Raw genomic sequence first — 16,798 nt, 5'->3', positions numbered from 1 at the left:
GAGAACAAATGCTTTTACTAAGGGATTTGTTCTGTGAAGTTTGCACTCAGTCAAAAGGTCATACTTGAAGATCTAGAGAGCCACATGTGGCCTTGAGGCCACAGGTCCCCACCCCAGATCTAGACTAATCCCCTATTTTACAGATGAGGAAATTGAGTCTCAAAATGGTTAAATGGTTAAGTGCCTTGTCCAAGGTCACTTAGAATGTAGATGAGTATTTTTCTAGGAATCCCAAGGATAGTTTACCCACATTTCAGCAATTTTTACCTTAAAATTTAATCCCTAGTTATGGTGCCTCTCCCTCCTCCTACCCCCGACTCATCCTCTCCTCCTTCCAAGAATATTTCATCTTGCAACAATCTATAATGTGATATTTCCTTGTATCTGTGATCACTAATATGGGTTCTTTCTTCATTGGTGCAAACAGTACAATTTTCCTGACCTTTTTTTGTGACCCTTGATGATGCCCTTCTGCAAATCCTCCACAGGGGTCCTAACATGTTGGAAGCCTTCTTCTAGATCATGGAATCACAGGGTAAGAAAAGATCTTAAAAACCATCTAATCCAACCTATAGCTGAACAAGAAATTTCTGCTACAACATATCTGACAAATGATTGTCCCGGTTTTCCTTTAAGGTCTCCAAAGAGGGTGAATTCACTGCCTCCTAACACTGTCCATTCTCTTTTTTTGGCAGTACTAGTAGGTAGGAAATTTTCTCCATTATATCAAGTCAAATTAGTGTCTTTCCAACCCCTACCCATTGTTTCTAGCTCTGCCCTCTGGGTGGTCTCTCCACAAAGCATGAATAACAAGTGAACACTCAGGCCATCTATCAGTTATCCTTCACCCTCAATAGGGCACAAGCTCACTTTTTCTTCTAATTATACATTTTCCTAAAGGCATTGTTTATTCAGCTTCTCTCAAACCTTCACTGGTAATATATTGTAACCTACTCATGCCCACCAGGTACGATGGGGAGGCAACCTTTATTTCCCATTATTTCTCCTGAGTACTTATATTCACCATCTCTGTGTCTTATTTAATCTATAAGGACTTGAAGAGGAATTATTCTTTGTATGATTGTGTTGCTTTTTTCCATTAAGACTTTCATCTTAAATAGAAACTTTTTTTTTGTATTTATGATTTTTAGAGAGGTTTTTTTTTTCCTGGAAAAGGGTGGCAGAGTATAGGGAGTGACAGAATAGTTTGTTGGATTTGAAACCTTCACTTTGATAAGGTTTCTAGGATACTTCCAAATAGTGTCATCTCCTCCCTCTTGAACATCCCATTTGCATCCTTTGTTCAGTGACCACTGGCTGACATGGCCCATGCCCTAGCTTCTGCTCTATGTTTTGGCTAAAAGAGATGTCAAAATAGCTCAGTATATTAAAAGATAATTTTTTTTCATCATTAGTAGAAGAACATGAAAGGAAACATTTAGAAACAGGGGACATAAAATAATACAATTTTACTACAAGTGGCCGGTACTTTTTGAATGTGGCAAATCTTTTCCCACAAGTTTATATCAGTTCTATTTTCAAGTAACTAAAACTTAAAATCTAGACTCTTTATAGCTAATTCTACTTTTTAAAATAAATCATGGTGTCCCCAGGCAAAAATTTAAAGTTGAACTGTGGCCAAAGTACAATTTTACTTTTTTCTATCATTAATTAATGTTATTTGTAGCTTTTGAAAGTTCACTATTTTCATGGCCTCAACTATATACTATTTAAATTAATTTAAGAAACCTTTTAAGCACTATACTAGGTACTGGGAATACAAAAACAAAAATTGAAAAGTTCCTGTCCTAAAGTAGCTTACATTCTACTGAGAGGATACAACACACACACACACACACACACACACACACACACACACACGCAAGACTCGACAGTAATCATGCTAGCAGGATTATACTGGGAATACCTAGAATAACCAATAGTCTTTTACCTGAAGGTCACAGAAGCAGTGATATCATTAAGTTGGAAATGTGAACTCTGGGAAGGGAAGATTTTGATTACAGTTTAGAGGATGAGCCAAATAAATTCTCTCTGGGAGCTACATGAGTAGATTGTTGACACACACACAACAAGCCAATGCCATCTTTCTTTCCTCTTTCTCTATTCTCTGTGAAAGAATTGTCCTCAGCTAATTGTGCCATGCATTCATTTTCAGTCTTCCTCTTCCAGAGAGGAAAATAGTAAAGGCAGAGAAATCTATTGTGTTACCTATGAGCTGCAGCTCCCAGGCAGCCAGTGATCCAAATAAACTATCCCTCAAATGTTTACTGTCCTTTAGTTGTTTGTTGATTTATTCTCTGGTAGAAAAAGTGGCAGCTTGACTTGTCGGGTTAATAATGGCAGCGGGGAGAGTTGGGGATAAGGGAGAGTTTCTTTTGGCCCTAAGAAGGAAAAGATAATTTATTTCCTTTGACAAGAGCTAAGGTGGGAGACAGTGAATAGGTTTTGCCCTTCCATTTAAGAGGTAGAAGTTATTCCTTATCAGAACTAAGGAGCTGAGTGGGAAATGAGGTCCCTTGATCCCCATATGAGACTGACAGAGTACTGGTAAGAGAGACCATTGATGCCACAGCTGTATGATTATTACACATGGGTCCATGATTACACATACCTCATCACAAGGAGTAGGCGTCCTTCTCTCTTTACACATAGATAAGTCAATGCAAGGTAATTTGAACACAGAGAAAGCGTTAAAAACTGTGAGGATGAGGAGAGGCTTCTTGTAGGGGGTGGCACCTAAGCTGAACCATAAAGGAAGTAAAAAATTGTTAGAGATGGAGGTGGAGTACACTCCAAATATGTGAGCTGTCTTGGCAGGAACCAAAAACCTTGGGAATATATTTGTGTGTCATTGGTATTTATTTCTGAGAGGAGAGTAAAAAGAATTCATTAGTGTAGAAAGGAGGAAGAAAGAGGTAAAACTTGCTTTTTCTCATAATTGGAGTATGTGAGAAGCGGGGAATACAAACCCTCCATTCTCAAGGGAAGGTTTACGAGGGTCAGGCATCTGATAAGCCTCACTGTTATCTAAGAAGAAGGGTTGAACATATGTACACACAAGGATATCACATCATGTGCGTGCGCATGTACACACACACACACACACACACACACACACACACACACAGAATTTGGTGTAGAATTGCACCAGACTCAACAGGGAAAGAGGCATTAATAGGAAGGAGAAATGGGTATAAAGAGAGGATAATACCAGGGAAGGAATAGTTGCAAACAAAACAAACTTCCTGATCCTGAAGGGGAATTAAAAAAAAAAAGGGCAAACAAAGAACTGCCCTCTAAAAGGGTGCCCATAGATTGGGGAATGGCTAAAGAAACAATAGTATATGCATGTAATGGAACAGTATTATGCCATATGAAATGATGAAGGAGATTATTTCAAGAATTTTGGCAAGTATGAATTAATGCAGAGCAAAATAAACAGAACCAGAAGAGCAATTTGTACAATAACATCAACACTGTTTAAAAAAAAAAAAGCAACCCTGAAAGACATAAGAACTTTCATCAAAGTTCTTGACAAATCATAACTCCAGAGCACCTACTAATGAAGTGTGTTTCCTACCTTCTAATAGAGAAGTAATAGATTCAAGGTAAACAGATATGGACATAACCACTGTATGCATTTGCTTTGCTTGACTATGCTTATTTGTTATAAGAGTTTTTTCCCTCTATGAAAGCTCAGGAGGAAGCAGAGTCAAGCAGGACAGTTTTAAAGTAATTGGTTGAATGTATTACATATTTCTTAAAGAAAAAGTAAGATGTATGAAATGGAAATTGTCAGTTTCATAAACAAATCTCTCTTGTTTTCTCTCTTATTTATATATGTAAAGTCTTGGGTTTGGGAAGTGTTTATGTTCAGAATAAAAAATTTTAATTTATTTTTTTTAAAGAATATTAACCTGGCAACTGTGTGGCAGATGGATTAGAGAGAGGAAAGACCACAGGCAGAGAGACCAATTCAAAGTTACATTAGACTAGTGGTCATGCCAATGGAAGGGGCATAGATATGAAAGATGTTGTAGAGATAGAATTGGCAAGACTAAGCAATTGATTGGATACAGGAAATGATGGAGAGCTGCAAACTTGGGTAACTAGGATAGTGGAGCTGTAACAGAAAAAAGGGAAGTTTAAAAGAAGAATGCTTTTGGGAAGGGGGAAGCTGTAAATGAGTTCTTGTTAGACATACTGAAGTTGAGATACCTATGTGGCATCCACTTGAAGATAAACTGGATGCTGTGTAATTATAATGACTAAGGTTGTACTCAAAGAAGAGACATGAGAGTGTACTTGCCTTCATTCTTTGCAAAAAGAGGGATTGTGGGTATAGAATACTGCATTTATCAGACTCAGTCTTTGTGTTGGTGCTAAATTTTTTTCTTTTCTTTTTTTAATTCTTTGTTATAAGGGTTGAGTCTTTGAGAAAGGGAGGAAGGGATATATTGGGAAATTAAAGTAATAAAATAAAAGTTATAAATACAAAATTTTAAATAATTACAAAAACAAAATGCTTAAGAAAGAAGGAAGAGAAAAAGAGAGGAGAGGAGAAGAGAAGGGAGGAAAAGCATTTAGCTGGTAAGATAGTGGTAGAAGACTGGTGCTCTGGAGAGAGTCAAGGGCCGGATAAGAAATGGCATTGATTTGCATAAGAGATGAATCTGACCTTTCGAGACTTCATAAAGATAATGTTGCATAGTGGATAAAGTGCTGAATTTGGAGTCAGGAAAGTCTGAGTCCAAATCCTACCTCTGATATTTACAAGCTGTGTAACCTTGTACAAATTATTTATTCCTTATGAGCCTCAAGCCAATCTCTAGAACTCACCTACTAAATCACAGATAAATAGCAATCTGTGATATACCATGCTAAAGGGAGTTCTTACAACAGGAATTTCATACACTAAAAATATCACAGAATTTTATGTATTTGTGTTGAGTTGGTCCATCATCTTAGCCTGGTGAGATAATTTAGGATCTGCACTTTGTCACCCAATATGCTCTCAACTTCAAATCATCTGAAAATCTAATAAGCATACCATAAATGCCTTCATCCACATTGAACAGCACAGTAACAGAGTCAGTAACATGTTTCTGGGGCACTTCATTAGAGATTTCTTTCCAAGTTGAAATCAATCAACAACTACTCTTTGGGTCTAGTTGTTCAACCAGTTCCAAATCCATCTAACTGTAGTATCATATTTCATCTTAGTTTATAAAACTTTTGCCCATTGGTTTTCTTTGCAATCCTAGACAATTTCATGTCTCAGACCCATACAACCTTATCAAAATGTTTAAAAAATATCTTTTATTCAATTCAATTCAATTTCACACATGATTACTAAGGGCTTTTAGCTCAGCAGTATGCTCAGTGCTAGGGATTGAGGGCCAGGGTGTGTGTGTAGCTACAATTATATATATGGCCAGTCCCTAAGTAGCTCATAATCTCCTTACTGTCCCTAAACTCATCATCTACTTCCTGACTCTGTATCTTTGCATAGATTCTTCCTTATGTCTGGAAGATATTCCCTTCTTGACTTCTTAGAATCCATAGCTTCTGTCAAAGTTCAATTTAGGTACTCACATTCTACAAGATGCTTTTTTTTTATCCGAAGTTTTTAATGCTCTCATTCTCTTCGAATTATTTTCTATTCATCTGTCTATGTATATAGTTTAATCACCTATTGGAATGTATACTCCTTGAGGGCAGGAACCATTTGATGTTTTTTTCTTCATAGCTCTAGCATCTAGCAAGCACCTTGTACATAGTAGGTACTCAGGGTCACAAGATCATAGATTTAGAGATAGAAGGGACCTTAGAAACCATCTAGTTCATTCCTATCATTTCATAGATGAGGAACTAAGGACCAAGATGTTAAGTGTCTTACCCAAGGTCACCTAGGTCATAAATGGTAGAGCTGGGATTCAAGTCCTCTTATTCCAAATCCAACACTTCTTCCACTTGTTGAGTAGAAATCTTATTAACAAACAAAACTTACACAACACATGAAAGACTTACAAAGCAGTGGCATCTAATACTGCATGGATTGACTATACAGTCATGTGCCTTAATGCGCAGTACATATAACCAGTATTATAGGTGGTCAGAAAGGAGAAAAAAATCAGTGTTGTCTGGATTGACAAAAGCTCAGTGGGAGAAGTAAAAATCTGAACCATATCAATGCTGGAAGGATCTTTAGGGATTATATATTCTAATCCCCTCATTTTATAGAGACCTAAGAATATGAAATCACAAGGTCAAAGCAAGCGAGTGGCACCTGAGGTAATCCATCTTACTCCACAGGTTCATAATTTCATCAGTGTGGTATCACAACAGTTCTAGGCCCTAGTGGATGGTCTTCAGAAACTGCTGTGGCTAAGAACAAATAATAAAAACCTCTCAGTGGCCAATCTTCTGATGATGAGTCTTAATATTTAACTAAACTTCTCCTTCTAAGCCTATACCCAGACTTTCTAGCTTGGTAGAAATATAATCTCCTAACACCCAGGTTCACCTCCAAGAAATGATACGGCATCAGAGTTAAAGTCTATAAAGGACGATCTAGCTTACTGATGCCAGAGAAATAAAAGCAAAGATGCCACCCCTGCATTACCCAACACATTGGTGTTTCCCCAGTTAATGCTTGAATGCCTTTTGTTTTCAAACTTAGCAGCCCCTAGATAAAATAAACTTGTTTGTGCCATGAAACAATCTTTCTGTGACCTGCCTTGGGGTTTCCTACAGTTTTCTGAATAAAATGAAACATCCCACTCAGATTAGAAATTTACCCCAAAGTAGATGTTATTTGTAACTTTATGCTTCTCTCAAAAACAACAAAAAAACCTTCCATGTCTGAATCAGGGGTTTCACTTAAGGGAGGCTTCTCAAGTGTCATTATCCATCCTTCTCACCCTCTTTTTAGAGTTATAAATCTGAAAAGACCAAGGCCTAAAAATGTTGAAATACAGTTTGGTAGTCCACAGATATGTTGCTGAACTGGCCTGAGTGAGGAGGATTCCTGAAGAAGCATTCAATACTTTAGGGAAAGACAATTTCATTATTTTAAAAAATTTAAATTTTTATCTCAAAAATAAATTTTATATTAATAGAAATCAAAGGAATGGTTATATTTTCCATTTTTCTTAATTAAAATCATTTATAATTAAAAATTGCTACTTTTAAAAGGCCCTAAAGTCAACTTTATGTAAACCATTATTCAGCCTTATGAAAAATGACCCAACTACTGTAGGACTAGAATAGTACCGAAATTCAGTCACTTACAAAAATGATCTCTAAGGTCTCTTCTAAGTCAGAGATTCTGATCTTATTTAACTGATGTTAATTAAGCACTTACTAGGTATCATATGATTTATAAACTTAAAAATCATTTGGTCCAATTCTGGCATTCTTCAGATGAGGAAACTGTGGCCCAGAGCAGTTCAAGTGACTTGCCCAGTGTCACAAGGTAGTAAGGGTCAAGGCCAGAATTTAAAAGGTCATCTGACCTCAAATGCAGCATTTCCCCCACTTCACCACAATACAACACAACACTGTGTTCAGCACTAGAGATAGAGATAGAAATCAAATCTCTGTCCTCAAGGAGTTTGCATTCTACTTGGGGTGAGGAATACAACATGCATGCACATAAGTAAAGACAAAGAAATTTCCCGAGAAATAGTCCAAAGAGCTAGGATGGAGAAAAGGCTTTGCCCAAAGAGATGGTGCCCAATATTAGCCTTAAGGGAAGATTGGGCACCAATATACTATATGATGCATCAAGAGAGAAAAACTTTTATGTCATGAATAAACCCAGATCTTCCAGGAAAACAACAGCACACTTTTGAACATGTATTGTGAATATTATCTTTCTCAACTGGTGCTAAATCAGGAAGCATCTCACAAGATTTTAACTCATGAGTCTTTAACTTAGATTTAATACATTTTTAGAGAAAAGAAGTGAGCAAGAAATGTATCCTTAACATGTATGGAGGGGTGGGGTGGGGAGTCTCTGTGGGAAAGAAGATTTATTTCAGTTTCTAACTTCAGCACTATTAAAATCCTGATTTAATTCAAAAGACCCTCATGATTACATTTTATTCAATAATCCTCCTCTTTAAAAAAGCCTTCTATTAGGAAACAGCCCTGACTTCATTCAACTCATAAAATTTTATAGAATAAGCCCTTCCTCAGTTTGGGGAATGATCTCCCTCAGGATTGAGGCCCAACCCTCAGCCACCTATGGCAACTGTACATCGGATACATCAGAATGTGGTCTAACAGAGGTCATAGAACTTTATTAGCCATGTGTTAAAATAACTTTTATTGGAAAAATGCTACTGGTGAAGCTGTTATTCAAGTTGTATACATAACAACTAATTTTAAGTGCTTAAATATGTTCAGGTAATGAACTACATAAGCCTCCTATAATTAAAAAAAATTTTAAATGACCTGATTTATCCTTCATACACATATATGGCACTATTACATACACTGCAATCCGACACGTCCAGCTGATGATATCCCTTCCTGAAGCACAGAACTGTGGCGAAGCCTTCCTGTATTGTAGTCTCTATATACAAAGCTCCACCTGAAATCTGTGAGTCTTGGCTGGCTAATTTCTATCAGTCTGTTGGCTTGACTGAGGTGCCAGAAATTATGAAGCTATAACCTTGTATACATATGAAACCTCACTCACCCCCAGACTGAGACAATTCACAGAAGAACAGTCCTGTAACACTAAGTGCTGTATCCCATTCACCAACGGAAGCTTGGTATCCTGCCCTGCCTCTCGCCCATTTGGAGTCTTTCTACTTTAGAAGTTTCTCACCCATCCGAAGGACCATCTTCCTCTGTGAATACAGCACTCAACATCACAAGAGTGTCCTGTAGGAAACTGCCCCAAGCTTGAAGCAAGATGGAGTTACATGTGTAATGAATAGAATACTGTATGTGATATTTCTTACTTCTCTAAAAGAAGGAAGCAGAAAGGAAAACCAGCGGGAGAAAAAGATCATATCATAGTTCTAGAGCTTAATGAGACCTCAGAGGCCCTCTAGTTCAATTCCTAATTGTATACATGAGGAAATTAAGTCCCAAGGAAATAAAGTGACTTATCTAGAGTCACAAGGTAATGGGAGGGTGGGGGGGAGGCACAAACCCAGATCCTCTTGATTTTAAGTCCAATGACCTAACCATTATACCAGAATGAATTCTAGCTCTTGGGATGAAAGAAAGGAAGAAAGAAAGAAAGGAAGGAAGGAAGGAAGGAAGAAAGAAAGAAAGAAAGGAAGAAAGAAAGAAAGAAAGAAAGAAAGAAAGAAAGAAAGAAAGAAAGAAAGAAAGAAAGAAAGAAAGAAAGAAAGAAAGAGAGGGAGGGAAAAAGAGAGGGAGGGGAAAAGAGAGGGAGGAAAAAAGAGAGGGAAGAAGGAAGGAAAAAGAAAGAAAGAAAGAAAAAAGAGTGGAACAAGAGGGAGGGAGAGAAAGGAAGGAAGAAAGGAAGGAAGAAGAAAAGGAGGGAGGACAGAAAAAGACAGAGAGAGGTGGAGAGACAGACACAAAGAGACAGAGACAGAGAGAGACAGAGACAGAAAGAGAGACAGAGACAGAGAAGCATCGAGGATCACATGATCATGGAACTGGAGGATCCTTCATGGCAACCTAGCTCAATTCCTTCATTTTACACATGAATAAACCAAATCACTTGCCCAAGGTCACACAGGTAGTAAGCATCAAAAGACAGGATCTGAATCAAGTTCTCTTACTCTGGAGTCAGTGTTCTTTCCATTGTATCCTCAAGGTCATGAAGGAGCATCTTTTGAGTCAATAGTCCGTATGATGTGATAACAGAAGCTTGGGAGAGCCACAAGGTGAGAATATACTCAAGCAGAGGGGGTGTGGTATATGCAGTAGAAAGGGCATAGGATTGGGATTCTATTCCTGACTCTTACCATGGGTATGAATAACCTTGGGCAAGTCACTTACCTTCTCAAGATCTCAGATTCCTTATCTGTAAACCAAAAGGGTTGGACTAAGTATCCACGAGGTCCCTTCCAGACTTAAGTCTATGATTCTATGACCTCTCTGCCCTCATGGTGTAATTCACCGTTTTTCATGCCTCAGTTTTTGTCTCTAGAGACATAGAGAAACCTTCCTCCATTAGGCACTTCATAATCATTAATGTTCTAAATTACTTTGATGCAAGAAGTCACAGATGCTATAGAGAAGTAGAAAGGAGTCGATCCTTCAAGTGGAAGCTCAAAGTGGTAGGCAAACATTATCTGAAATAATATTAGGGCTCGATGGGACCTTAGAGATCTCATCTAATTCCTTCCTTTTTATAGCTGAGGAAATTGAGAGAGGTTGGGTTAACTTGTCCAAAGTCACACAACTAGTTAATGTTACAGCTGAGCCAAGAATCCAAGCCTCCTGACTCCTCTCATTAAGTAGAACTATCATTCTTAATTTTAAAGACCAAAAAGATTGAATGAATTGTCCGTCTTACAGAATATCTTTCTTTAATATAGAGCATACATGTCTGTAACCATACCATGCAACATATATATCATTGCCTTTGCTACGCACACATGCCTTGGGCAGTGTAGAAAAGTTCCTATTAATAATTTAGTTCATCTATTCAGCTATAGTCCAACCCATTTGCAGGCAAAACAAGGCGATATTCAGTTGTTAAGATTTTTGAAAGGAATAGTTTTACTCTTTTTCTACATAATAATAGTTTCATTTAAGCATAGGTCCCTCCTCCCGGAAGATGGGCAAAGGACTAGAGGGCGGAATATTGTTTACATTGTTAGATGTAGTCATTGTATCAGGTGTTTTTGCTGCTTTCCTTTGTTTACTAGGAGGAGTCAGTCTATAAGGGAATGGAAGGGTGTTTTTTTTCTTTTAGAAATGACTGAAAATTTAAAAATCCTAATAAGAAAAAAATTATTAATGTATTTAAAATATAAATGGAATATCCATAGCACTCTAGTCACTTACCATTTTTAATACTCAAAGGATTCAATTTCAATACATTTTGGGGTACATTTTGATATAAGTAAAGTGCATAGATAATGTAAATATACTATCAGCCATATAAATGTCATCATTTATAAATTATATTTTGCATTTCTTTGAGAGGCTTATGAAGTTGTACAGCTTTAGAGCCTATCAAAAATATACCATTTTATCAAAACCACCAAAATTATGTAACCAGTTTTCAATTATTCAGTTAATTTATTCACATTCCTGGCAAATCTTTTTTCTTGTGACACTATCACCTTCTCCCTTTTATTGATTTACTACTATTTCTACTTACTCTTATCCCAAATTGGTACCCTTAGGAAAGATGTGAGCCAGACAGTAAGGGCATATACTTAAAGTGAAATGGCAGCTCTACTTTGGGGTGGAACTTGATGAGAGGTGACACTGTTTACTCCCATTTAAAGTGAGTATCAGAGAATAAGCAAGGAGAGGTAGAGAATAGGAAATCTGGGGAGCTTTCCCATTCATTGAGCCTAGTCTTAACAGTAGAACTTCATTACTCTAGTAGAGTTTTGAATTCACAGATAAGACACTCAAAAACCAAATATAAGTACAAAAAAGAATTCCAAGGCCAAATGTATTTTTTTCCATTAATCACCAATTTGATTTTTCCACAACAGTGTAAACTAAACCCTTTGTCCACGCACATAATCGGTGATGTTATACCCATATAATTCTCTTAACCTCTGAGTCTCAATTTCTCTAGTGTATTTGCATTACCTAATTCATAAAGTTTATTTAGAACATTATTTGTGCATCTTAAAGTGCTACTTATTATTCAGTTTAACAAGCTTAAGTGCCTACTATATGCAAGGGACTCTCAAGGACCTTACATTCTCTTAAGCGATTATTATTCTTATGATAATCAAGAGTTACTATATCATTCACTTTTTCATAAGATCAATCATATGCTATTTCATATTATAATTAATTATATCCATATCTTATCTCTCTTGGTATATCAAGAACTTCCATGGGGCAGACACCATGTCTCATAAATCTATCTCTCCCAGTACCTAATAGTATACTGCACACAGTAGGCAGTATAATAATGAATTACTGCATAATATTTTAAAATGTCTTACTCTATCACCTGTTATTTTTCTTATGTGAAGCTATGTAAATATTCTGGAATTTTATAAAGAGAAATGAAATGTTGATGTCCTAATGATCAAACTGGATTACAATCAAATCTGAATGATCTATTAGTAGAAGACAGCATTCAGCAAAGAAACATTCAGTCATTGAAGATTGTTTTAAAACCCTAAATAACGTTTTTTTTAAAAAATCCAGGAATATGCTAGAATCCCATTATAAGAACTCATTATTATGTAGGTTTAGCTACAGAACACTTAAATTATGACATCCTCAAATGAGTGTATTATATTCTGACACATACACACCCTTAGTTACAAAAGACCCCCACAGATTTGTCTTTGGAATGTGAAATATGATTTTTATTTTCAGTAGCAGATTTATCCAATTATGTTAGACTTTGGTTAATATCAAAATTAGTTTTCATTTCTTGAGCACGCAGTGATCGAAGAGAGGGAGCCAGAAACCTGCTGTGTGGCATTGGAAATTTCTGCATGTAAACTAAAAACAAAGTAACTTTAGAGCCAAAGAAAGTTAATTTTCTTTCACGGAGACAACTGAAATGAATTAGCTGAAACTTTATGAGCAAAAGTAATGGAAAAGTTTCCTTCCAAGAAGACAGTCCAGACTTTAAAAGGAGGCTTAAAGTCATTGCTAATAGGCGCAAGTGTGAAATTTGAAAAAGGGGGTGTGTGGAGGAAGAATGTTCCTACATGACTTCGCTGTATATTTTCCATTAAACTTAACCAAGCCTCATCGCTCTCTAGTACACTGTCGTCCAACAATCCGCTTTTCTAGGAGAGTGTGATTGTGCCACAGAGTAAATGGAAATCCCTGAGAAATGTTCCCCCTCCCCACCCCCGCCCGGGGAATGGATGGATCGCTGGGGTGGATGGGAATGGATGGATAGATGAATGCGAACAGGTCTTTCTGACTTTTCTGGTAAACTTTTCCACCATGAGAAGAATGTATGCATGCCACTGCACGACTCTAAGGAATGAGAGAACCCGCAACCCAAGGGATTGATTGCTTCTGGGACAAGTCTCTAAAGGGCCAAGGGCAGCCCCGGGATTTTGCTCGCCGCTCACCTTTTGTCTTTAAACAAGGTCAGTACCTCGGAGGAGTCTTAGCGCCAATCGCCCAGCTCCCGAACACCTCTCCCTGTCCCATCCTGGTGCGCCATCCTAGGGCAGCAGCGTTCCCCGAGCTTGCTACGCTAGACCCCGGGGTCCATGGCCCGGCTTGGGGGACTGGGAAGGGGGTGGGGGTGCCTTTTTACCTCTTGGAGCGGGAAGCTGCCGCCGAGCGCCGCCCGGGCTGTCGTTGCCGTCACTCTCGGCTGCTCTCATTTTCTGGCACAGCCGGCTAGGCTCCTCAGCGTTTTGAACAGGTACCATTATCATGTCATCTCCAAGTTACAGTCTTTCCTCGGGGTGTGCGAGACCAGAACCTGCCCTGCCGACAGAAACTGGAGCAATTACTTTCCCCATGGCAGCGTGGCATAGGAGGCTGTGACAGCAGAAGAATGGGGGTGGGGGACAACTTAGGGGGAGGGGGGCTGGGGAACTTCAGGCCAAGCCGGAGTGATTCGTGAACAACTTTTGTTTCTATTTCAGAAAGCTTTGCCCTTTCCAGTGACACAGGCTGTTGCTATTCTCAGCAGCCTATCACCGGCCAGGGGTGGGCCATCCTTCGGAAGTGTTGCTCTGGCCCTTAAGCAAAGACTTGGAGGTAGGGGTTAATACACTTCTGCACGGAGGAGCTCGGACACATTCCTTGGACCTTGGCTCTGAATGCCTCTTGTATCCCTGCACCTTTGGAAGAGACAGAGAGCAGACACAGGGAGGATTTAAATGCCATGCCTAAAGCAAGGCAGATGGTATCAGATCTTGCAGAAGAAGGAACTAGTTATGCTAAGACAGACCAGGGAGGAAAGGAGTGTCGGATTTTCACCAGGACTGTTAGTCCTGAGACACTGAGCACCTTAAATAGAACACAAAAACCTACATCCCAGTCCCGAATCCATGCCTAGTTTTTTTTTCCTCGTGGTGACAGAGAAGCCATGTTCCAGAATAATAACTCCTTTACTGTATTTGCACGCTCTTCATTTAGTACAGTGCCTGGTACATTGTAGATGTTTAATAATTGCTTGTTGGTTGATTAATTTCTTTCCACATCTCTCTCTCTCTTTTCCCTAGCTTCTCATCAAGCAAGTTAAAACCCAGTAGTAAGAGTATTGGAACTCAGAAAGCACAAGGATTCTAGAGGATTAAAAAAAAATCCTGATAATATCTTGATGTCAGATTAAATCCAAGTAATAACAATCCATTTGTATCCAGTTACATCCAGCTTATTTAGAGGGAAATCAAGATGGAAAGGTCAAAAATGACATTTTAGAGAACTATTGGTAATGCCCCTGGGGTAGTGGGTGGAAGATGGGGTGGAATGGAGAATGAAGGAAAAAGTAAATTCACTTTAAGTCAAAATGAAAACACACAGTTCAGTGCCGTGAACCCAATTAGCCTTGACATGTGTGGTATGATGATGAAAAAAGCAGAAAATAAGGGTATAGAAAAATCTGTAATCATTTTCGTGAGATTTGTTTCTAGATATTTGAATCTCCTGAGTAGCTCCAAATTCTTCTGAGATAAATTGTTATGAAATATGTTCCATGAAAGTACTCTCTGGAGGCAGCATGGTGCTGTGGAACAAAAATACTGTATTTAGGAGAGGACCCAGGTTTGAACCTTGACTCTGCACTTAATGTCTGTGTGATCATTGACAAGTCATTTGATCACCCTGAGCCTCATTCTCCTTGTTTATAAAATGAGGAGGTTGGACTGTGACCTCTAAGATCTCTTCCAGTTCTACAGCTATGATTCCATGATCTATTTTTCTTCTTACAGAACAAGAAATGGTTGACATGTATAAAGCAATTAATTGTTTACAAAGCACTTCGCGGTCTCATTTGATTCTCACAACAATCTCATGAGGTTAAGTTGTACGAACATTATTATCTCCACTTTTTAGAAGATGACTCTGAGGCTTAAAGAAGTTCACACAGTAAGAGGAAGATTCATGACTTGGAGTCAGATCTCGCAAGTCCTAATTCAATGTTCTTTCTATTACATCACATTGCCCCTACCTAGTACAACCAATAGCAGGAGGTCAAAATTTATCGGCAAGAGAGGGCTAGGAGGTAATAGTCATAGTTGGGTGTAAAATTACCAAGAATGAAATATTGCCTACTCTGTTTCAGCCATGCTTTGATATGTATGTATGTGTGTGTGTGTGTATGTATATGTATGTGTATATATATATATATATATATATATATATATATATATATATATATATATATATATATATATATATAGTCAGAAGGATACCTCTTCTACTCACAGGAAACAAGCACCCTTTATATCTTTCATGGTTATAATCCATCCCCAGCCAAAGCTTACCCTAGGAAATTTCAAAATATTGTTCTTTCCCAATTAGGTCTCCGGCTTCAGACACAGACCAGTTGTGTGACCCTGGGCAAGTCATTTAACCCAGTTTGCCTCAGTTTCCTCATCTGTAAAATGAGCTAGAGAAAGACATGACAAACCACTCTAGTACCTCTGCCAAGAAAACCCCAAATGGGTTCCCAAAGTGTCAAACACAACTGAACAATAACACTAAGAAGTCTCCACAGGTATAAGTTCCCATACAATAACTCAAGGTAACAGACATGTAGTACCATGAAAAAAGCCCTAGCTCTGAAGTCAGAATTGTTGGGCTCAAATCCTGTTTCTGATGCTTACTCTCTGGGCGACTTGGAGGCAAAACTAAAAATGCAAAATGAGGACGTTAAACTAGACAGCCTTTGAGGTTCCTGGCAGCTCCAGACCTATGACCTTATAAAATTTGTATTGGGTATAGCATAGCTTTTGTTGATTTTTTTTTTATTATGAAATGCACATTGAGTATAGGACGGCTTTTATTTACCTCACATAGTATGAAAAAGCATGCAAAAGAATGTCTTGTCTATCAACAAGTGCAGAAAATACGTAAAGGGACACACAATTGTTCGTAAGTAATCAATACACTTTTCCTCACTCTTTTTCTCACATAACCTTGCAAATTCCTCCCACCCTGACTTGTAATGCCAAACTATGGTTTGGACAGGCCCCTGAAAGGGAAACATGCTTGGGGATGATAGATAACCAATCCCCTTTTCATCAGACCTTCACTATACAAATTACTCACTGTAATAGCAGGTTATAAGGCCCCAGGTTCCATGCTCATTTATTCCCTTGCTTTAGTCCCTTGCAGCTGCAGTATTTTGCATCAGGAGCCATATATGTAATCCTCTTCTCTCTCCTTGAGGCATGCTGTTCAGGAAAGTCCCCTCATCTGGAGAGAAGGCTGGATGCCCTCACTCCCCAATCTGAGGTTACCCTTAAAGCAATCTCTAAGTCTGGCACCCCTCAGAAAATTCTCCCTTCTTTAGACAGAAATCCAAATTCCATGACTCTTGAACCTGCAGTTACCAGTGAGGCAACCCACAAAGCTAGCACTGCCAGGAAATCCCCACCTATATCTAGGAATCTAGTTTCTAAGATCATAAGTCCTAGGAAATTCCCTTTTT

The 16,798-nt window shown here is 38.3% G+C and overlaps 1 protein-coding gene across 1 annotated transcript in view; it reads right to left on the bottom strand.

Annotated features, from left to right (window-relative positions):
- The window catches only part of SLC2A12 (solute carrier family 2 member 12), a 67,235-nt gene extending 53,519 nt beyond the window's left edge, over positions 1–13,716 (bottom strand). The window contains 1 exon segment of the mRNA XM_020987102.1: positions 13,448–13,716. Within this exon segment, the coding sequence (XP_020842761.1) occupies positions 13,448–13,571 (124 nt within the window). The 5' untranslated portion in view covers positions 13,572–13,716.
- Positions 13,717–16,798: the final 3,082 nt, after the last annotated feature.

This window comes from Phascolarctos cinereus, unplaced genomic scaffold (genome assembly GCF_003287225.1).
Source record: "Phascolarctos cinereus isolate Bilbo 61053 unplaced genomic scaffold, phaCin_HiC Scaffold_5;HRSCAF=322, whole genome shotgun sequence".
In the NCBI taxonomy this organism is placed as follows: Eukaryota; Metazoa; Chordata; class Mammalia; order Diprotodontia; family Phascolarctidae; genus Phascolarctos; species Phascolarctos cinereus.
This window is presented reverse-complemented; position numbering and strand designations above follow the sequence as displayed.